The following is a 24231-nucleotide window of genomic DNA, read 5'->3' as shown; positions in this document are numbered from 1 at the left end:
AGCGGACATTTTGAATTGCGTGGTACATTTCTTTGTTCCCCCTATGTATGGACTTAGCATGACGTTTGCACCCACAAGAGCGATTTGCGACGAGTCGGTTAAAGATAGAAGAATCGTTACGGCATTTTTGAATGAAATGCATTTTAACGGTTTAAGGGTAAAGAAAGATCGTCCATTACCGTTGTTGACTAAGTGACACGATTACTTCCCAATGAACCATTACAAGGATTGGGTGAAACAATATGAGTCCAACATGGTTGATTGGGATCGCGTCATGAACGACAACTATCCAGATGGGTTACTCGAATTGGTCTCCTCTGATGATGACGTTGTTTGATCATTGTGTTTGGATGATGTAATTGGAACCCCTTTTTTGGACATTTTCTTTGGAAAATACTGTGAAGTAGAAAGTTATAATCGGTAGTTATATTATTAATATATCAACCGATTGTACAAGCTTTTGTAAACAGACTCAATCAATCATATAATCGGTTATTAACTTTTCTAATTTAACTTCCGATTGTCACCAAACTCTGAAAAAAAAGCTGAAAATTTTCCCAGAATCGGTAAAAAAAGATAATACATAAACTTCCGATTGTTACCAAACTTTAACAAAAAAAATGAATTTTTTTTCCCAGAATCGGTAGGCAACATAATACATAAACGTACAATTGTAACCAAACTCTGACAAAAAAGATGAAAATTTTCCCAGAATCGGTAGAAAAGATAATACATAAACTTCCGATCGTTACCAAACTCTGACAACAAAAACTGAAATTTTTTCCCAGAATCGGCAGGCAACATAATACATAAACGTCCGACTGTTACCAAAATCTGACAAAAAAACTAAAAAATTTCCCAGAATCGGTACATAATATAACATAATAACTTCCGATTGCAACAATCAATCAATCTTTATACTGTTTCCACGGACTTTAGGAATTCATAACTTCCACCATAAGTGAATTCTTCACCCTTTCCCACTAAGTAGGGTCTTTTCGCGAGTGTCTTCTACATAAACAAATACAAAAGAAATGTCACGTTCGTTTTAGTAAGAAAGATTAGACACCCGGTGTTATTTAAAAGAAGTATGCAAATACTTACAAATTGTTGGATCGACAAGCTTAAGTGGCTAGTGTGAAAGATCCTCTTTTGTATCGTTATGTAATCATTTACCCCTTTTTGGACAAGTCGGAAACGATCATGAACTTGTTGGAGTGATCTTTGCTTTAGATTTCCATACTCTCGCATAAATTGGCTATATACCCTCCCCCAAAATATTTCCGGTGTTAACCTTCCTGCTATGACATCTTCACGTCTTATTTCATGATACCATGTTTTGACAATGACCAAATCTTCAGCTGCGTAAATCTTTTCCATGCTTGTAAGTTGAGATATAGAATGAATTCACAAGATTAGACGATGGAAAATCTATTTGTAGAATACACGATACTATACATGTGTTGTTTGGTGCATAAATAAGAAGAGTTTACCCTCCTTATATAGATGAGAGTCCCAACGTCTTTTTTTTTTTGAAAATATGGCCGTTGATGCGTACTTTTACAAGACTGTACTGAAATTACGTACAATGATTACATACAATCGGTAGAAAATGGTTGAACAATAACAACCGATTATGATTAGTCGGAAGCTAGGGATCGTTATGTATTACCGATTATATGTTGTTTTTTCAACAGAGTACTCAGTTTCATTAGATAGTATAATCGGAGGATTATCAATATGTATTATTAACCGATTATGTGTGGTTTTCGAGGCACGACTAGTTTATTTTGAACGAAATAGAATTTGGAGTATAATCGGTAGTTAGATAAAGAATTCAAACCTCCGATTGTCATAAATAATTGAAATTCATAACGATATCACCTACACATCATAATAACTTTACAAGCATAACTTTTCATTGAACTTCCACAATTCTATTACAAGGTATTGTGATTAGCGCCGTGGACGTGTTGGACGAGTCCTAAACAGATTCAATCTTTCCATCGCCCCAAGGATTCTAAAATGAGCTTCATAACAGAATCTTGATCTTTTCCATCTCCGTCATTCCCCGAGAGATCGTTCTATAACCTCATCATTGGTTTCATCCCTCAATCGATATTGATTCACAAGATAAGTTAAATGGACGAATTCTTCGACGTGTCCATTTATTGAACCAACTCGGCAGAAAAGATCAGCGTAGTGACGTTTATTTGGTTACCGGTGTCGGCGCATAATTTTTCGTGAATTCTCCCCAAATAACTCATACTCATTATGCCTCCTTGCCTACGTTCTTCTCCTCGTTTCGGATAGAATTTAACATAACGCCTACATAAAGATAAATCTTCTTCTATCGTGATCTCCGTAGGTTTAGTGAATGGTTGGGCCATTATGTTGAAGAGAGTGTTGGAGAGAGTTTAAACGTATTTGTGTTCCATAGAGGGTAAAATGATACCATCCTTATATAGAGTTTAGAATACCAACGACTCTATTTTGTAGATGACCGACTACATAATCTGTAGGTTAATAAGTTAATCTAACTTCCGATTATAAAGTTGCCCCAAATTTTCATTTTGACGAAATCTCAATTTTTTCGAATTTGGGAACTACAATAATCGATAGGTTAATAAGTTAACCTTACGTCCGATTATAAAGTTGCCCCAAATTTTGTTTTTGCCGAAATCACCAATTTTTCGAATTTGGGAACTACTATAATCGGTAGTAAAATAAGGTAACTTAATCTCCGATTGATTATTAAATTGCCCCAAATTTTGTTTTTGTCAAAATCTCATTTTTTTTTCGAATTTGGGAACTAGAATAATCGGTAGTTTATGAAGTTATTTATGAACTTCACATATCTACCGATTAATAACTGCCACAAGACTGATAATACTAGTAATCGGTAGATAATATCACTTTCCAAACTACCGATTGTGTAAGCGTACTTTGGTAAACTACGCAAATTTGGACATCCCTTAACCTTGTCTATGGGTTGGGAATAAAAAAGTCGTCCCTAATTCTTTCAGGGTCGCCCCTAATGACGCTAGGATATAGATGAGATAGAATTTACTTATAGGGCTGCCAAGAAGGTAGAAAAAGAAAAGAAAACAAAATTACAAATACATTGAATCGCAGTTGTACATTGAGCTAGAGAAGTTCAAATGCACATAGTTTCCTTCTGCAGTAGCCCATGCAATTGTTGATGGTTTAGCTTCCACATTGAAGTCAGAATCAGTCTTGAAATTATGCTTGTTCTAAAAAACGAGGCAATTTCTTTCCTTCTGAGTCCAAATAATGACGAAATGAATTAACTCCAAAATTGTTTTAGTTACCTGAGCTATTTTGTTGAGGATGATGCCAAGCTTTTATCAAGAGTATTGATATTCTCAGGACAAAACCATTGCCAATTAGATGGTAACATGTCAAACCAAAGCTTTCGTGCAACTTTGCAATGCAGAAACAAATGGTTTTGTGTCTCAAAGTCATCTCCACACATCACGTAAAAAGCGTAAATGTCAAAACGTTTGCATTGAATCATATAAATGGTATTTAGATTACCATTGGTCACATAAAATTTTGTCACCAAAAGTTAATTTTCTGATGTGGTGCGCTATCTATGCATGGATAGCGCACCACATCAGAAAATTAACTTTAGGTGGCCCTGCAGTCTTCAAAATAAAAAAGGAAGAAAAATATTTGATGCCATCTTCGTGAATCAAATGATTATATAAAGTTTTGACAAATAATGCGCCTGAATTATGAAGATGCCACCTCCTAATATCTGGTAAGGAGTCTATAGTTGGAGGTGGAGAGCCAATTCTCAGAAGAAAAAAAACCACAAGAGTATTAGAGTCTTCGAAAGATAACATTTTGTACTTTATCTTCCAATTCCCATCATAAGTAATATGTGCTGCTAACATTAAAAAAGTTGTATTTAGCCAACTTGAAGAGACCTAGATAATCTTCAGCCGAAGAATTATTTCCACACCCTATCATTCCATAAAGATACTGTTGTTCCTGAGTGTAAGCTAAGGGCGGAATTTGAGGAGATTAAGTGATTAGATTCAACAATTTTCCTCTAGCACGAAACACCAAAAGTGGAAGTAATTGATGAGTACCCAACTAAGCCAAAAATTTTAACCATAATATTTTGCCACAAGTAAGACTTTCGATTCCAAATCTCGATCTCTACTTTGCTAGCATTGACGAATTCATTGCTTGAGGTTAATCATACCCAAACCACCTTTTGATAGCTTTCTGTCAAGCTGTTAACCTTGTCTATGGGTTGGGAATAAAAAAAATCGCCCCTAATGACGCTAGGATATAGATGAGATAAAATTTACTTATGGGGCTTCCAAGAAGGTAGAAAAAGAAAAGAAAACAAAATTACAAATATATTGAATTGTAGTTGTACATTGAGATAGAGAAGTTCAAATGCACATAGTTTCCTTCTACAGTATCCCATGCAATTGTTGATGGTTTAGCTTCCACATTGAAGTCAGAATCAGTCTTGAAATTATGCTTGTTCTAAACAACGAGGCAATTTCTTTCCTTCTGAGTCAAAATAATGACGAAATGAATTAACTCCAAAATTGTTTTAGTTACCTAAGCTATTTTGTTGAGGATGATGCCAAGCTTTTATCAAGAGTATTGATATTCTCAGGACAAACCCATTGCCAATTAGATGGTAACATGTCAGAAAAAGTTACACATCTTTCTGTCAAGCTGCTTAACGATACTTGCAGAAGCCTTAAAAAAGGAAAATAATACAAAGGCAAACATGAGAGGATACTTTTGAGAAGTACGAACCCCCGCCCCCCCTGGAGACCGAAACTTGTTTCCAAATGGATAATCTATCATCAAACTTCCCATGAGAGGATATCCCATATAACTTTGGAGTTGGACTTAGCACCAAGTGGCATTCTTAGATATAAATGAATGGGATTTTATACGCGCTACAACCCAATTATCCATCTCCGGTACATCACCAATTTGGACCAATCCAGTTTTTGCAGTGTTGACTTAAAACCTGCAATGAATTCAAAACAATACAACACTGAGAAAAATTTATTAATACCTTTTTTTCGTTATCTACAAATAGGATCGTGTCATCAACACCACAGTGCCATTTATGGAGTCATAAAATCATTGAAAAGATTTAAATTTGCGGCTATGTCGATATATTTAGAGAACCCTTCCATGGAAATGTTGAAAATAAATGGAGAAATGGGGCACCCTTTTCTAACTTCCATACTACTATTGAAAAACTCAAAAGTCGAGCCATTGATTAAGACTGAAAAAGAAGTCATAGAGAAGCATAACTTTAGCCACTGACACCACTAACTACTAAATCCCATTTTTCGCAGAATATCATCCATGTACTTCCAGGTTACCCTATCGAAAGCCTTCTCCAGGTGTATCGTACTGATTATGTCCACTGTCTCTCATCTGAGTCTTAGATACGCAAGCTCATTAGCTATGAGTGTACCGTCGATGATTTTTCTTCCCTCGATATAGGTGAAAAGAGAGGGTACCATGTACCCACCAACTTTTTCGTTCAGCAGTTAACATGTATGGACAAAACCTAATACAATTGCGCATTGATCTAATTAAAGATCCTTGAACAATATGTATATAGATTTGTTCTTCTTCTTTCTATTCCACAATCAATATGTCTAGATTAAGAAGTCTGTGAACCTGATTGTGTAAAAGAATTCTTGTACGATCTCACAAATCGATATCCAAGATCAATCTAGCCGTATGCGCAAGAAACACTTCATCTATCTTTCAAGGTACGAATTCAACAATAACAAGTGTCATTATTGATCAGAATTCAATTAACCTTTCTCATAAAAAATAGTGATCAGAATTAATAAGGACTTAAACTACCTAAATTGAATACGTACTACCTGTGATATATATTCTTATATGATAAAGATAAAGATAAATCAATGTAATACGAAAAAGGAAAAACACAAGACACTAGAAGTTTTGTTAACGAGGAAAATTGCACCTGCTGAAAAAGGAAAAACACAAGACACTAGCCGTTAAAGACATTAGCCTACTATCAAACTTCAGACTGGAATGCAATTGAGACCAAAATTAACTATCAAAGCAATTCAGCTGCAGTCGTGCTCCTTACATCTCTTGAACCTCGCAAGGCTCTATGCAATTGATTCCTTTAGATGACGTCCTTTACAACCTAAGAGTTGCTTCAACCTAAGTGAAGAATTTTGATACCAATATGCATGCCTCTAATAGATAAGCATATTTAATTTCCCTTTAGATCTTTTGGATTAAGGCTTTGAAATATGTTTGCAATAGACAAAGATAGCATACCTCATGAATCTGAAACACTTACATTCAGTTAGCTGAGAAGGATGAATTATTAACCACCTCAAGAACAATTTAAACAAATCTTAGAAGAAGAGTTTTTAGATATCTAACTTGAGGAATCACAAAGTCTGAGACAAAGAGAACTTTAGGATTTCTATCTGCCTCGTTCCTGATCTGAAATTTAAGAAAACCTTAACGATCAATAAGAATAAATTAGGATATACAAACTATAAGGTAAAAGATAATCAGACCCGGCGTTTTCACTCTTCTTATAGGATTTGTTTAGATTGTACTTGAGAGGTGGTTAATAATCCAGGCTTCTCAGCTATCTGAGTGTAAGTATTCCAGATTTGTGAGGTTTGGTATCTTTGTTTATTGCAAGAAGAATTCCAAACCTTGATATTTTCGATCTAAAGGGAAATAAATTATGCTTATGTGTTAGAGGCAGTTTGGTATTAAAAGTTTTCACTTAAGTTGAAGCAACTCTTAGGACGTCGTCTTGGAAATCAGTTGCGTAGATTCTTGCGAGGTTCAAGAGACGTGGAGCTCGACTACAGCTGTATTTCTTGGACAATGAATTCGGTCTCTACTATATTCCAGATGGAAGTCTGATGGTAGGCTAGTGTCTATATCAGCTTAATACAGTAGAAAATGTTATAAGTAATAGACTTCTTCGTGTAAAACAAAGGTTTAAAGTTTAAACTTTGATATAATATTTGAGAAAAAGTTAGCATATGCACCAAATTCCTCAACGATGGAAGTCAGTTAGGAAATCTGCTGTCAACAACATTCTGGGAGCATGCGACCCCATATTTCTTAATCAAATCCTCTCAACAACATTATATGACTACACAACCCCATCTTTCCATAGTAAAATTATATTGAACGACTCTTTAGCTATAACATACCCTCATGTGATTTCTCTCTAACAGGTTAATGAAATTTCATGCCAACCATCAAATAATCTGATGGTTGGCATGCTCCCTCCCACTACGGTGATAGGGGTTCGAACCCCATAGTTGTCAGGAATAACTCCCTAAGAGCAAGGGCTATGGGGATTGAGAGTCTCTTTCAAAACGAAAGAGTTGACCAAATTTGATCAAATTAGATCCACCTAAAACTCAATCACCCTCTCTTTCAATGGAACGAGTGAGTGAAAGTCTCCACTGGACGGCTGTTTATTTGCCGTTTGAAAAAAAACACCTATAAAAGCGGCTTTTTATTTGCCGTGTAAAATGTAAGTAAAACAAACGGCTGCTTGTTTACACTGTTTTCTGCTTTCCAATCTGTAGGGTCCACGTCAAACTTTAATCTTTTAATCAGTTAAAAATTCAAAAAACACCGCTGACGTGTCAGACACTGGTTTTTTATTATTGAACTTTGGCCATTTTTACTTCACGGCATATCATCAGCCGTATAGACTTTTTTCCTTCTCTATCCCACAGGAGCAAATACACTATATCAGCTCTACTCTCGGTTTATCTCATAGCCATTGCTCTAAAAGGATACGAGAATCTCGTCAAAGAATCAAATCAAATAAAATAAAAGGGATGTAGCCCAAAAAGAATCAAATCAAATCAAATAATATATATATATATACCTTGGGCTGGGCTTGCTTTGAGTCTGATAGCACCACCAATCCATCCTGATTTCCACGCCTTATTGAAGAAGAACGGAGTAATGTTATTTTGAGAGAGAAGAAGCGCCAGAGACTCAGAGGATTCACGAACACCTCAGAGAAAAGAACAAGGAATTTTCAGGGCATCCAAGGTAAAATAATTTTTCAATTTGTATGAGAATCAGGAAGCAATTTTAACCCTAGAACTCTTGAATTAGGGCAGATTTAAGGAGGAACCTCAAAATTAGGCATAATTTCCTCCCCCTAGGGTTTTCTACTAATGGAAGGAGGAAAGGAGGGGGGAATGAAGAGGGAGGTGGAATCATTAGGATGGTTAACAGAATCATCAATAATGCCCAAAAAACATAAAGCTATTGAAGGTGTTGGTGCTTCTTCTATTCTTGAACTTAAAGCTCAGCTCTACAAATCACAAGAAGAGAACAGAAAGAATAAGGATTTAACTCCAGATATTGAATTTCATCGTGCTAAGAAGAAAATCGTTCCTAATGATACTTTCTCTAATAAGAATTCTGGTGTTGAAGCTCGTGCTCACAAGTAAGTAGTCATCCATCTTTTTCAGTGATTTATTCGTATTGTAATGGAACATAAACATCATTTTGGATTGCATTCCGAAGGAAATATTAAGAACGTTATTAGTAAACTGGATGTTGTTCATTTGAGTTGATGTTAGGCCACTCATGTTTTGTTTCTTAGAGTTAGATTTTATGAATTAGATGTGTTTGTATAATGAACTGATTGTTGTTTTAACATAAACCTAACAATGTCTTAGAATGTGATTTGCTATTTAAACATAATATAAACATAAGTGTTTGAGTCCCCTGTGTTTGGGACTCGAGGAATTTGACTGAATTGTCGATGTTCACACTTTAGAGTACTTAATAACTAGATGTTGTTCATTTAAGCCACTGATGTTTTGTTTCTTAGTAAGGTTAGAATTTGTATATAAGATGTTTTTTCTTATAGTGAACTCATTGTTGTCCTGCAAACGGAACATAAACCTAACTAAGTCTTAGAATTTGGTTTGCCATCTAACTGTAAGCGTTTGAGTCCACTGTGCTGGGTACTCGAGGAATTCGTCTGAATTGATTATGTTACACTTTAGATTACTGAATGTGAACCTTATTAGTGAATTGGACATTGTTCACTTCAGTTGATGATAGGCCACTGATGTTTAGTTTCTTATATTAACGAGAGTTAGATTTTATCAGTCAGATGTTCCGTTTAATGAATCCTTTGTTGTCCTGTGTGTGAAAAGATAAACCTAACTAAGTCTTAGAGTACAGTTTTCCATCTAATCATAGGTTGAGTCCCCTATGTTTGGGACTCGAGGAATTAGGCCGAATTGGTGATATTACAGTTTAGATTAGTTGAAAATAATAAATGTCTCAATGTTCTTAGTTGATCTTACTTTTGAGTAGCATCTCATTCTGGCAACATACTTGATTAGCAGTATCGGAGACATTAATCTACTCAAAAATAAGATTTCGTAGTTTAATCTACTTTTTGAAACATAAACATGAACTTAGATTGTGTTGTGGTGTGAGGAAGACAATAATATGAACCTTATTAGTAAACTGGATGTTGTTAATTTCAGTTGGTGTTAGGCCACTGATGTCTCGTTTCTTGTATTAACGAGATTTTGATTTTAAGAACCCGAGGTTTCTTATAGTGAACTTATCTCATTGTCGTCCTGCAAGCGAAACATAAACTTAACGAAGTTTTAGAATGCAGTCTAGATATAAACATAAGTGTGAACTGTTAACTCGGTTTGGTTCCCCTGTCTTTGGGTTTCGAGGGAATTCGGCTGAACATAATAAACCTAAGTAGGTCTTAATATTAAGTAGTAGAATTCTACACAGTGCCATTCTGTTTATGCACGAAGATTAAAATAGGTTATTTAAGATACTAGTTAATTCATACTGATTCACGCACTACTAAAAGTCATGGCTTCCATTTCTATAACTCACACATAATCATAAACTAAAAACCCAAAAATGTGCCACAATGGCTATCGTAGGCAATGACAACTTGCGGTAGTCATACCTGTTTTAATCAGTTAGCAGTAAGTTCTGCAGCAGTTTTCTAAGTTTTTGAGGTGTCTAGGTCCTCTTGGATGTCAACAATATTCCGATGTTTGTCTTCATGTTTGCACCAATATATTTTGTAATATGAACTGCTTCTTTTTGTTTACCTCATTGGAAGTAACCTCTCAGCGAAACGAATAAAAATTCAAATTTTATGCTCTTTTCCCCCTAAGTTCATGAAATATCCAACATGGTTTTAGATCAAGGGCTTGGCACTTGAGGGAATTCGGTTGAATTGGTAATGGTACACTTTATATCACTTAAAATATGGCTTGCGGTCTAGACATTAAAATAACTGTTAACCTAGCTTGATTCCCCTGTGTTTGAGAGTCGAGGAAATTTGTCTGAACATTATAAATCTAACCAGGTGTGATGATAGGGTTTACTTTGAATATATTGATTTTACTTAATCTTCTTGTTAATCTCGCCTCTTAGTTCTGGTGACCAACTGGATGTGCAGTTTCTATCTCCGACATTTATATCACTTGGCTAATTGGTATTTCCGTTATTTGTTTGTGCTTAAACAAAGGGACAAGCTGGAACTGAAAGCAGTACAAGATGGATCTGTTAGCTATGCCGCATTAGAAAGGAAAGCTGCATTATATGATAAGCTAGCAAGGGGTGAGCTTCCCGATGAGGAAGAAGGAGAGAAGTACTGTGTGGATTTCTTCAGCAAGAGTCTTGTTCGTGATGATTCCGATCCCTTACAAATTGCTGATGTTCCTGACACCGTAGCCCATGGCAATGAGGATGGTGATGATACTGATGCTTTCCTACCGTTTAGCACAAAACCTGTTGGACCTGGGCGGACAGCTGGATATCTAGACAATGATGAGCGTAAGCGTTTTATAAGGTATGTTCTCCTCATGCAGGCAGGCCTTGATAAATGTATGTTTGCTGTTTAAGCATTATCGGTCTAAGTTCGTGCTCTATATTTTGATGAGTTCATGGTCTAAACAGTTTCCTGTATCTACATATTTCATTAAACTAAGGTTCAATATTTGCTCCCTAAATCTGCCTTTAGAAATGGTTGTTGAACGTATCATTCTTTTGCATTTGTATTTAGAAGGTCAAGTATCTGGAGATTATGAGATAGAATTTGTAGACCCGGGTCTGTCTAAATTGGGTTAGATGATTTTAATGTGTCATTTGGTTTTGGTCTATTGGGAATGGATTAGAACGGTTTAACATAGTTTAGTTAGCCTCTTAACATAGTTTAGTTAGCCTCTTAACATGGTTTATGTCCTAACTGCACGCTGAACCATTTCGCTAAGCATGTAGTCTTAACAAGATGGTGGGATGCATCAAAAAATGGATCACATTTGGAACCTTATTCTTGAAGCACATGTTTCTAGACAGTGTCTGATTGATCTCTCCTGAATCTTTTTCTCGAAACATGCATTCCTAGACAGTGTCTGATTGATCTTTATGAGAGATTAATTCGTGGACCTAGTCATCTCCTGAATCTTACTGTGGTAGTTTTGTTAGTGCAGTGAAATTCACGAAGAGGCAAATCAAGCGAGAGATAAGGCCTCTGAGCTGAAGATGCGTAGACAAGAGCTGGCAACCTCTCGTAGGGAGAAACTAAAGCAAGCCTACCTTCGTAAACAAGTAGAGAAGTTGCAAGCAAAAAACAAAGAGGAAAGCAAACAAGATGCTGTACAATGATCTTATTAAGAAGCAACACAAAGACAGGTGATTTGTGTGGACCTCAGAATTTCTGAAGATTCCAAACAGTCGGTCGAGTTTTATGGACCTGTTGTAGTGGGTTTTGAAGGGGAAAAAGAGAAGAAGAATATTAGAATTTCTCGTATTGAAAAAAGTCTCCATCTCATCCACCCTTTACTGCAAAGAATAGTATCTCACTAGTCTATGTCCTTTTTTAAACTTTTGGTCTAGCTAGTTCATTCCATCATCGTATTATCAGTGTTGCTAGATCAAAGTACAGGGTAAATGGAAAATAGCACTTATTTCACAGAACCAATCTGTACATATGAAGTACAGTATTTAATGAAATGAAATCACGGGGAGCAAGCTGCTTCACAAGTTCCGGCTGAGTTTTTCATTTTGGGGTGCCCAAAGTGAAATAATGGATGCCAAAATCCAATGAAGGGTCAAAATGTCTTAACGTTATCTTCTTCATCAGCGTTATTAGCGGAGTCATCGAGTGAGTTTAAGTAAAGATATGACCGTTACAAGTAAAGCCCTTTCTTTCTTTATTTGAATCAACAATTATTAAATATTCTATTTTTCTTCTTCAGATTCAGACGTTAAACTCAATCCATTTCATCTGAAAAAAATCAACTTCAAATTTCTTCATCAAAACCCCTATTTTTGGAATCGAATCCAGTTCCAAATCAAATCCGAAACCGGAGAGAAATCTGTTTTGTTGTCAATAGCAAAATCTCTCTGTAAATCTCCATCTCCTACCTTCTTCAACACAGAGACTCAGAGAGAGATACAGAGATTTAAGTTAAACTCAATCGGTTTCTTTATCAAAACCCCTTAATTTTGAACCGAATCTTATACCAAATCCAACCCAAAAAGAGAGAAAGTGAGTGGAGAAATTTGTTCGGTTTTCATCAGCAATAATCTCTCTGTAACTCTCCATCTTCTACTACTTTCAATACAGAGAGATACAGAGATTTTGATTAAAAAGGTGAAAGTGGTGGTGGTGGTTTCAAATGGCAAAGATGGTTGTAGAGAAGGTTTCATCAGAAGAGGAAAAGGAGAATCATCATCCATATGCTTACCATGTTTCAGGACCAAGGAATATCTCTTCTCCAAATTGGAGAGACATCATCAGTTCTAGCTGGTAATTTACTCGATCTCTATCTATTTTAGTTAATTTCAAGGAAAACCCAGATTATTATTTTTTTTCAATTTTTTTGATAAAGATATGATCTTTATACACAGGAAAGATGAGAATTACAGAAGAACAGTAATTGCTTGTTTCATACAAGCAGTATATCTATTAGAACTAGATAGACAAGAGAATAGACCGCCAGAAACAGCTCTAGCACCAAAATGGTGGAAACCCTTTAAGTATAAGTTATCACAGACACTAATTGATGAAAGAGATGGGTCGATTTTTGGTGCAGTACTAGAATGGGATAGATCTGCAGCACTGACTGATTTCATATTGATAAGACCAAGTGGTGCGCCCAAAGCTGTTTTAGCACTTAGAGGGACATTACTGAAAGGTCCAACAATTCGGAGAGATATCGAAGATGATCTTCGGTTTCTGGCATGGGAGAGTTTGAAGGGGTCTGTGAGGTTTAATTGTGCTTTAGATGTGTTGAAATCGTCTGTGGATCGATTTGGTAGTTGCAATGTGTGCATCGCAGGGCACTCGTTGGGTGCGGGTTTTGCGCTTCAGGTGGGTAAAGCATTGGCGAAACAAGGTGTTTTTGTGGAGACGCATTTGTTCAATCCACCATCAGTTTCTCTTGCTATGAGTTTCAGGAATATTGGAGAGAAAGCTGGGTTTGTTTGGAAAAGATTCAAGTCGATGCTTCCGTCGAGTAGTGGTGAGAACAATCAAACGGATGATCAGTGTGTAGGTATTGGTTCAAATGGGGGGAAAGTTTGTGCAGATATCATGAAATGGGTTCCTCATTTGTATGTCAATAACAATGATTACGTCTGTTGTTATTATACCAATCCTGAAATGAAAGAAAACGGCGGCCAGAGTAGCAATTCTGCAGGGAAGGATAATGCAGACCCAACTCGGGTAAAAGCTGCAGCTGCAAAGCTATTTGTGTTGTCAAAGGGAAAGCAGAAGTTTTTCGAGGCTCATGGGTTAGAGCAGTGGTGGAAAGATGATTTGGAGCTTCAGCTGGCTCTCAACAACAGTAAACTCATAGACAGGCAGCTCAAATCTTTGTATTCATTACCAGCACCGGCACCACCGCAGTGGAAGGCTCTATAATAGGTTCGTGTTCCTTTTACTGCTTACCTTGCAATTGTTTTGCAACTACTGTAAACTGCATCAGTGAATTAAAGAAAAAAAACATTCTCGAATGAATTTGTTTTGGCAATGTAGCACATATTTATAATAAAGAAATTCACTCTCTATGTGGTTTGTCCACGGAGAGTCCTTAATAACAAGTGTGTCCACTGTTAAATGCACAGTCATGCTCAGCATTTCTGTGGTTCTGTGTTTCTTAGATTTTATATTGGGGGATTCTGGTTCATTTTTTGTTAATCTAATAGAATGGGGTGAACTTTGTAGATTTCTTTTGTTGTTTCTGCAAATCATTTAATTCATACAATTTGAAGAAGCAAAAAAAATAATCAAAGAATGTGATTCAGAAAATGGAATGCCAGTAATGGTTAGACCACCTCCTTTTGTAAAGCTAGGATTTACCAGGTTGTTTGTCATAATTCTATCCGTATGAAGGGTTACATGTCAAAACTCCATCGATGAGATAACTATTTTAGAAAAAGACACCGTGGTGCTAAGACTTCTACGCCTATAGAGATTTCTTGGTATCCTCCAGGACTGGATGAGTTAATGCTTAGCTGCGATGGCGCAGCAAGAGGAAATCCAGGCCAAGCTATTTTCAGAGATGCGTCGTGTGTTGTTTTGGGTACTCTGTGTGTGGGTCTTGGTTGAAGAACCAATTATATTGTGGAGATCTGTGCTGTTATCTCTGGCCTTAAATTGGCTATCAGATGGCATTATATCAGATTCTAGCTAGTGTTATGCAAGCTTTAGTGAAGGGTGATTTGCCGTGGGACTTGATGCAAAAATGGAAGTTCGCCTGTTCCTTTTATGATAGCATTCGCTATTTCAAAGCTACAGAGAGATTAATTTTGCTGCAGAGATCACTGGCCAAGCAAGCATGGCCTGGTAAAACTTGTTTTTTGTTTCAACTAGCTTGTGTTAGATTGAGTTTTAGCTCTTTTCCTTTCATGGGTCTTTTCTGTTTTGCAAATTCTTCTGCTTTTTAATACAATTTTCTGTTTGCTTGGTACTGTTAGGTGCCTCCACTTCTTTAGCTTTGTTGTCGCCGCAGATAACATAAAAAAAAAGGTATGCATTATATGATTCCACCGCACTACTAGTTGAGACCTGCAGTTGTACAGATCTACAAGACTGATAGATATTACAATTAATCCTGCTAAAAATGGCCTACAGTGAATATCACTTGGTTCCACTCCGCAATGTGTTCTTCTGGTGCCTGGAATTTGCCTGGGGATCATATTAAGAATTGCCATATCATTCTCACATGGGAGATGAGTTCCACAACTTCTCTGAAGTCTCCCCCTTCTAGAAGCATAACTGCAGTAGTCGGCAAATAAAAACGTTGATGGTGACGCATGTACATAACATGGTTTGTGATTAAAATATTCTATTTTTCTTAGGAGACTCGGACTATAAATAAATCACTTCACATTTCTTCACAACCCATTGGAATTCTATACATATCTCTAAATCATCTTTCCACCACTGCTCTAACCCATGAGCCTCAAAGGGAAAGCTTTTTGAGGCTCATGGGTTAGATCAGTGGTGGAAAGATGATTTGGTGCTTCAGCTGGCTCTCAACAACAGTAAGCTCATAGATAGACAGCTCAAGGCTTTGTATCCCACATCGAGTCCTTAAATAACAAGTGTGTCCAGTGTCAAATGCGCAGTCATGCTCAGCATTTCTGAGGTTCTGTGCTTCTTAGAGTTTATATTGGGGATTCTTGTTCATTTTCGGCTAATCCAGTAGAATGGGGAGAACTTTGTTCATTTTATTTTTGTTTCTGCACATAATTTAGTTCATATAATTTGAAGATTGGTAAAATCAAAGAAAGCTATTCTGGTGATTCAGAAAATGGAATGCCAGTACTGGCTAGAACATAGTGCGCATCAGCTGCACACGGCATCTATGTTCATCCTGATAGCTTTTGTTAATTTTTCTTTGGCTTATAAAGTCTAGCCCACAGGTGCTCACCATTAACCATTCAGTATTTGTGAAATGACATTCATTTGTGAAAACAATTCTTGCATATTGAGGGATATCCTGTACCTCGCGCTCAAGCATAACGGATTCCACAACTGGCCCAAGCTTCGCGAGTACATGGATATCCATTTGAGAAGGTAAGGAACATTGACCTCTGATCTGTTGGAGTTGAAGCCCCTGGCACTGAAAATGGTTTAGCCAATGGGTTCAATTTAGATTGCTGATTTTGTGTTTGCGTAGAACTGCTAGCTACCTCCTCCACTTCTTTGACTTTGTTCTCGTCGAAAATAACATTACAAACGGTCCGCATTATATGATTCAACCGCTCTAATAGTTGATACCTGCAGATGTACAGATCTACACGACTGATAGGTATTTCAATTAATCCTGCTAAAAATGGCCCGTCGCCGATATCAATTGGTTCTGCACCAGTATTTGGAACCAGGCAATTGATAAACGAAGTTGTTGTTAGAGAAAATGAGTTTATAAAATAGTTTGGTTTTTGGTCTTGGTGGGATTGGAACTTAGGATCTATTGATCACTAAGGACACTAGCTCATTTTCACTATTTGTGAATGAACATTTAGTCCCACATAGGGAAAACTAAAGATGATACCTCTCCATAAGTATTGAAAATTTTGATATTAGAGTGGCCCTTGGGTCATTAGCAATGGGCTAGTTGGTGCAATCACACATTTTCACACACACGAAGCACCGTCGCCGTCCGTGCGGGCAAGCTCGGGTTCGGGTCAAGACTTATCTTTTTTGGCAAAACTTCTTTTAAATTTTTGAATTAATACTTAAAAGATTTCAAACAAAATAAATCTTTGGGCGACTTTATGTCTATGCATGAACGTTATATCAACATTAATTTGCATGAACGTTTTATATCAAACTTAAATTTGCATGAACGTTTTATATCAAACATAATGACGCATGAACGTTTCAAACCGTTGGAAAAAATCTGAATTAATTGAAATTGTTTTAATGCGCGTTTATGAGACCTCTCTCTATTCTCCCCTATATAAAGCGATCACTTTCGCTCATTTCGTTTTGTGTCCAGAAGAGCTACTATCCTCTTCTTTTCGTCTTCTCCCCCTGTGTGGTCCTTTATTTTTCATTCCGTGCGCAATTGTTGTTGAGGTCGTAAGAGTGGGCAAGTACTGTAGTGCTAACAGTGCTTGCAACGGGCAGTTTTATCCTGGATACGAACTTGACCACAGGGTATAGGCATCACTCATTCTTGAGGCGTACCGGTCAAATATCGTGTTAAGGACATCGTGTTGAACACGTGACTCTGTCCTCTGTTTGCAGTCCAATTGAGTGTCTATTTACTTTCCAGAAATTAATCCTTTTATTCTTACATCTTTCTTGAGTGTTTTTATTGTTACTGGCGCAACAATCTTAACACGATATTTCTGTTTTCTGTCTGTAACAATGGGTAAGAACGATGTTGAAAGGCCTGCAAAGTTTTCTGGAAAAGACTTTAAGAGGTGGCGGTCAAAAATGTTATTCTTTCTAAGTTACCATGAGTTGGATTCATATGTTCTGAAACCTTTTGATGAATCACTGAATGATGCTGGTCGTGAGTTTTCTTTAGAAGAATGGAAGAGGAACAATTACATGTCTAAAAATCATATTCTGAATTGCTTGGAGGATGCTTTGTATGATTTTTACAATGCTAAAGAAAACTTCTCTGTTTTTGATTTATGGGCTGCTTTGTAGGCGAAATACCAAGCTGAAACTGCCGGAAGTAAGAACTTCTTGGTAGCTAGGCTTTATGAGTATAAAATGGTGAATGACAAATCTGTGGTTGATCAATTCCTTGAACTCCAGCAAATTATGAATGAAATTCTTGCCGAAGGTATGGTGATTGATGAAACTTTTCAAGTGTCTACTGCTATCGAGAAATTGCCTACTTCCTGGTCCGAGTACAAGAAAAAACTGAGACATGAAACTGCTGAAGTTACTATGGTTGAACTGGGTAAGAAAATTCAAGTTGAAGAATTGTTGTGCTCCAAGGACAAAAATGTATCTTCTTCAAGGGACATGTCTTACAAAGCTCATGTTACTGAACACAAAGGTTCCAATGCTGATAAGAACCCAAACAACTCCAAGAAACCTCCAGGCAAGAAAGGTATGTTTCAGAAACCTAAATATAGCATTAACAAATTAAGGGTGATTGTTATGCTTGCGGATATCCTGGCCATATGGCGGTTCACTGTAGAAACCGTAAGGACCTTAAAAAGAAAAATAATGCTAATTTGGTTGAAAACAACAAAGATGAATTTTCTGGAACGGTGTCTGAAGGAAATTTGGTAACAAATGTGAGAGACTGGTGGGTAGACTCTGGGGCTACCAAACATGTCTGTGGGAACAAAGAAATGTTCACCTCCTACAGTAAGGTAGGGGAAGGAGAGAAACTCTATATCGGTAACTCATCTGCAGCTGCGGTTGTAGGAAAAGGCAAAGTTGGGCTCAAGCTCACTTCTGGCAAGACTCTCACTTTGAATGAAGTTCTTCATGTTCCGGACATCTGCAAAAATCTTGTTTCTTGTGATGTTTTAGATGATAAGGGTTTTAAAATTGTAATAGAATCTGGGAAATGTGTTGTAACTAAGGGTAAGGATTATGTGGGGCAGGGTTATAAGAATGAGGGACTGTATAAGCTTAATGTAAACTCTGCTGTAATGAATAATAATGATTCTTCTGCTTATGTTTGTGAGTCTTTGAACGTTTGGCATGGTAGACTTGGACATGTAAATTATAAATCAATGCTTAAACTAGCCAATGTGGGCTGCATACCCAAATTTAGTTTGGAAAAGGAACACAAATGTGAAATATGCGTAGAATCAAAGTATGCTAGAAAACCTTTTAGCAAAAATGTTCATAGAAATTCTAAACCCTTAGAATTAATTCACTCAGACCTAGTTGACATGAAATCAGTTCAAACTAGAGGCGGTAAGAAATGGTTTGTTACTTTTATAGACGACTGTACTAGGTACTGTCATATTTATTTGCTTAGAGGTAAGGATGATGCCTTAGAAGAATTTAAGAGGTATAAACTAGAAGTTGAAAACCAATTGAATACTACCATTAAAACCATTAGGTCTGACCGTGGTGGTGAGTACATAACTCCTATAGGAGATTTCTGTGTAGAACATGGCATAATACACGAGGTTACCCCTCCTTATTCACCTCAGTCGAATGGAGTAGCTGAACGTAAGAACCGCACCCTTAAGGAGATGATGAATGCCATGTTAATTAGTTCAGGATTACCTTCGAACTTGTGGGGGGAAGCTGTCCTCTCAGCCTGCTATATCCTGAACAGAGTACCTTTTAAAGGATCAGATAAAACTCCATATGAATTGTGGAAAGGTAGACAACCTTTTAGCATACTTTAAAGTGTGGGGGTGTTTGGCTAAGGTTCAGATCCCTAAACCTAAAGCAACCAAGATAGGATCCAAAACTGTTGACTGTGTCTTCATAGGGTATCCTGAGCATACACCTGCATATAGATTTATGGTTGTGAATTCTGATGTTTCTGAAATTGGTGTAAATACTATTATGGAGTCTAGGGATGCTGTGTTTTTTGAAAATGTTTTTCCTTTAAAATCTGACTCTCGTAAGAGAGGTGTTGATCCCCTAGATGTTCCTTCAACCAGTCAGACTTTACCTTTAGAGGAAGATGAAGTAGAATTTGATCTTAGGAGGAGTAAAAGGGCTAGAACCAAAACCTCTTTTGGACCTGACTTCATAACACTAGCAGATCTGATCCTCAGACTTATAGAGAAGCCATGACTTCTTCTGAAGCTCCGTGGTGGAAAGAGTCTTCTATTAGTGAAATGGAATCCATCAAAGAAAATGATACATGGGAGATAGTAGATTTACCTCCAGGGTGTAAGGCCATAGGATGTAAATGGATCTTCAGGAGGAAACGTAACATAGATGGAACTATTCAAAAATACAAGGCTAGGTTAGTAGTCAAAGGCTACAAACAAAAGGAAGGTGTAGATTTCTTTGATACTTACTCACCCGTTACGAGAATTACTTCCATTAGGATGTTAATTGCTATAGCCGCGGTTCATAACCTAGAAATACATCAAATGGATGTAAAGACAACTTTTCTACATGGTGAATTAGATGAAGAAATTTACATGGAACAACCTGAGGGCTTTGTAGTGAAAGGTTGTGAAAACAAAGTTTGTAAACTGAAAAAATCTTTGTATGGATTGAAACAAGAACCTAAACAATGGCATGAAAAATTTGATCATGTAATGTTTTCTAGTGGTTTTAGAATCAATGAATCTGACAAGCGTGTATATACTAAGCTTGTAAATGATGCATGTGTGATTGTATGCTTGTATGTTGATGATATGCTTATACTTGGTACAAACATGGATGTAATTAATTCCACTAAGAACATGCTGAATGAGAACTTTGACATGAAATACTTATGCCCTGCAGATGTAATCTTAGGGATGAAAATTAGGAGAAATTCTAACGGTTGTAGTCTTAGTCAATCTCATTATGTTGAATCTTTGCTTAGAAAATTCAATCATTTTGATTGTAAACCTGCTTATACTCCGTATGATCCTTGTTGTAAACTCAAAAAGAACAGAGGTAATGGAGTATCACAACTTGAATACTCACGAGTTATAGGAAGTCTGATGTATTTGATGAACTGTACTAGGCCAGACATTGCTTATGCTGTGAGTAGGTTAAGTAGGTATACTTGTAATCCAGGGCAGGAACACTGGGATGCATTTTTTAGAGTGTTGAGGTATTTGAAATACACGTTGACCTTTTGTTTGAATTATGAAAGGTATCCTTCCGTCCTTGAGGGATTTTGTGATGCAAACTGGATATCAGACTCAGAGGAGTCTAAGTCTACGAGTGGATATGTTTTCACTCTAGCATGTGGGGATGTTTCTTGGAAGAGTTCCAAACAGACCTGCATATCTCGATCCACTATGGAATCTGAGTTTATTGCGCTAGATAAAGCAGGAGAGGAATCCACTTGGCTAAGATGCTTTTTAGAAGACATTCCTCTCTGGCATAGGCCTGTGCCGGCTGTATCTATACATTGTGATAATCAAGCTGCCATAGCTAAAGCTAAAAACAGCTACTATAATGGGAAGTCTATACATATAAAAAGAAGACACGATACCCTAAAACAACTAATCTCAAAAGGCGTTATTTCCATTGATTGGGTTAAGTCCAAGGAGAATATCGCGGACCCTTTGACGAAAGGTTTGTCCAAGGAGATAGTTAGTAATGCATCTAAGGGGATGGGGCTTAGGCTCATTAAATAAACTTGCCATGAAGGATACTCAACCTTGCTGACTGGAGATCCCAAGATCAAGGTTTCGAATGAGAAACTAATTTGTGGCGGGTCAAGGTAAACACTATCAGAGAACTCATTCTCTGCCCCTTCCCCATGGTGTAGACGTGATAGTGTGACTGTATGTGAGGATGACTTTCTATTAAGTCTCAATGAGTTCTAAAGATGATACCTCTCCATAAGTATTGAAAATTTTGATATTAGAGTGTCCCTTGGGTCATTAGCACTTTTGTGCGAGGGAGACGACTTAGGCAATGGGCTAGTTGGTGCAATCACACATTTTCACACACGCGAAGCATCGTCGCCGTCCGTGCGGGCGGGCTCGGGTTCGGGTCAAGACTTATCTTTTTTGGCAAAACTTCTTTTAAATTTTTGAATTAATACTTAAAAGATTTCAAACAAAATAAATCTTTGGGCGACTTTATGTCTATGCATGAACGTTATATCAACATTAATTTGCATGAACGTTTTATATCAAACTTAAATTTGCATGAACGTTTTTATTTCAAATTTAAATTTGCATGAACATTTTATATCAAACATAATGACGCATGAACGTTTCAAACTGTTGGAAAAAATCTGAATTAATTGAAATTGTTTTAATGCGCGTTTATGAGACCTCTCTCTATTCTCCCCTATATAAAGCGATCACTTTCTCTCATTTCGTTTTGTGTCCAGAAGAGCTACTATCCTCTTCTTTTCGTCTTCTCCCCCTGTGTGGTCCTTTATTTTTCATTCCGTGCGCAATTGCTGTTGAGGTCATAAGAGTGGGAAAGTACTGTAGTGCTAACAGTGCTTGCAACGGGAAGTTTTATCCTGGATACGAACTTGACCACAGGGTATAGGCATCACTCATTCTTGAGGCGTACCGGTCAAATATCGTGTTAAGGACAGCGTGTTGAACACGTGACTCTGTCCTCTTTTTGCAGTCCAATTGAGTGTCTATTTACTTTCCAGAAATTAATACTTTTATTCTTACATCTTTCTAACATCTTTCTTGAGTGTTTTTATTGTTACTGACGCAACAGTTGTTTCGTTGAATTTCTGTTTTACTGCCGAATCACATTTAGTAGATATTGCTTGAATGAGGTCGAAATACCCCATTTCCTCAAGTACCAACCAGAATGCAATCACAATTTTTGCCAAGAAAGAATTCATTTTCATTTGTCCCACAAGTCTGTTGAATAATCTGCGTTCGCCTGTGTGAAAAAGAAGGAGGTTTGCTGTGGGTATTAAGGTAGCCATTGCAAAACTGCAGTTTTGAGTATGACGATGGAGATGGAGCAACTATAATACTATATGATTCTTTCACGACAGAAATTTGAACTCAACCGGGGAAGTTCTATAGGTATATAAACATCGGTATGTATAGAAGATACATTTCAGAAACATGCATTTTTTAGTGTGGCGTGCAACATTTAATGAGATTAGGAACTTGTTTGTTTGCAGCTGACTCGGCGTCTGAATCTGAGTCAACCCCTGACTCGGACCGAGTCAGCAGTCAGACCGTTTGTTTTTCATTTTGAGTCAGATCTGACTCGACCTATGACTCAGACATAACCCCTGACTCGGACTCATTTGAGTCAGGTAACAAAATACCCCTGACTCATGGGACCAAACTACTGACTCACTTATTTCCGAGTCAGATGAGTCATATCTGACTCAAAACAAACATATCGACTCAGATCCAGATGAGTCAGGTGATTTCACTCAGATCCAGACGACTCAGATGAGTCAGGAGTAAACAAACATGGTGTAGATTTCATTTATATACTATACCAAGTATAGGAGCCATTAAAGAGTTGGCTAAATTTGGTTACTAAATCTGTATGTTTTGGAAAATCCAAGGGTTCCTCTTTAATAAATTTAAAGATGATCATTTTTAAGATTTTCCTATGATAAAAAATCTAGCATTAAATAATCAACCATATCTTCCATAAGATCATTAGTAAAGTTGTACTGTTTTAATTTTTCTACTAGATAGTATCAATGGTGCAATATCATGCGTATGACTGCATACATAATGCATAATGAGCACACACTTTTTACTGAAATAAATTAGGCTTCTTTAGGCTGGTTCTTATTGGGTATATCAATATTTTTTTTTTCATGTGGCATGTCAGATGGTCTAGCAGACTAACCGCGTCACTATGGTAAAATTATGTAGTAATAGACTCTTCATCAAGCAGTATAAGAGATAACGTCGATAATAGAGTTTTGATCGTTTTCATTGGAGATTTAACTGCTCGATCATGTTTCTGTCGTTGAGGACTATTCCCTCTACTGCAATCTTATATATACACCCCTTACTTCATCAATGTACTTACACCTATTTTTACACAAATTTTACACTATAATGGCTTATTCTGACGAAGAGATGCAAATTCATATGAATAAGTTTAAAACACAGCAAAAAAAGCGTGTTTGGATGTTATAACAACTTGATGATGCGATAGATGAAGATAGAGAACTAACCAACACTATGATTGTAGCACCCCGTGTTTATAGCATGGCCTGAGATTAAGCTTCATCCAAAGCTTCCGTTGCTTGGTAAGAGGTAGATTCACTTAAGGCCAATATCGCGCCAAAATAGCACATTATGTTTGGAATTTGGCCAAGGACCAAATATCGCATCAAATGATACATTAGGCCAGTTGAGTAGATGGCCTAGAGCCTTGCAGCACATCCTTTGCACATTATGAAGGCTATTGGAATAGAGCCAATATTGCACAACTATTGTGCATCATGCCAGAGCAGGCAGGCGGGAAGTGAATATTGCACAATCATTGTGAAATATACCGGAGTAAATATTGGGCAATCATCGTGCAATAGCCAGAATGAGTGTTGCACAATCATTAGGTAGTATTCCAGAGTA

At 37.0% G+C, this 24231-nt stretch overlaps 2 protein-coding genes across 4 annotated transcripts; both read left to right on the top strand.

Annotated features, from left to right (window-relative positions):
- The first annotated feature begins 7957 nt into the window (after positions 1–7957).
- Positions 7958–12039, top strand: LOC113284350 (uncharacterized protein At4g18257-like). Of its 3 annotated transcripts, XM_026533788.1 has the most exons (4): positions 7970–8106; positions 8178–8509; positions 10589–10912; positions 11553–12039. In XM_026533788.1, the coding sequence occupies exons 2-4, from the start codon at positions 8235–8237 to the stop codon at positions 11725–11727; spliced, it is 774 nt and encodes a 257-aa protein (XP_026389573.1). In that variant the 5' UTR covers positions 7970–8106; positions 8178–8234; the 3' UTR covers positions 11728–12039. The 3 variants fall into 3 exon arrangements, with proteins under 3 accessions (XP_026389574.1, XP_026389572.1, XP_026389573.1); XM_026533789.1 differs by having other exon boundaries at positions 7958–8509; positions 11548–12039; XM_026533787.1 differs by having other exon boundaries at positions 7961–8509.
- Positions 12040–12262: 223 nt separating this feature from the next.
- LOC113284348 (GDSL esterase/lipase At4g10955-like) lies at positions 12263–14266 on the top strand. Its single transcript, XM_026533786.1, has 2 exons — positions 12263–12874; positions 12976–14266. Exons 1-2 carry the CDS (start codon positions 12744–12746, stop codon positions 13988–13990), a joined length of 1146 nt encoding a protein of 381 aa, XP_026389571.1. The 5' UTR covers positions 12263–12743; the 3' UTR covers positions 13991–14266.
- The last annotated feature ends 9965 nt before the right edge of the window (positions 14267–24231 follow it).

Source organism: Papaver somniferum, chromosome 5, assembly GCF_003573695.1.
Source record: "Papaver somniferum cultivar HN1 chromosome 5, ASM357369v1, whole genome shotgun sequence".
NCBI lineage: Eukaryota > Viridiplantae > Streptophyta > Magnoliopsida > Ranunculales > Papaveraceae > Papaver > Papaver somniferum.
This window is presented reverse-complemented; position numbering and strand designations above follow the sequence as displayed.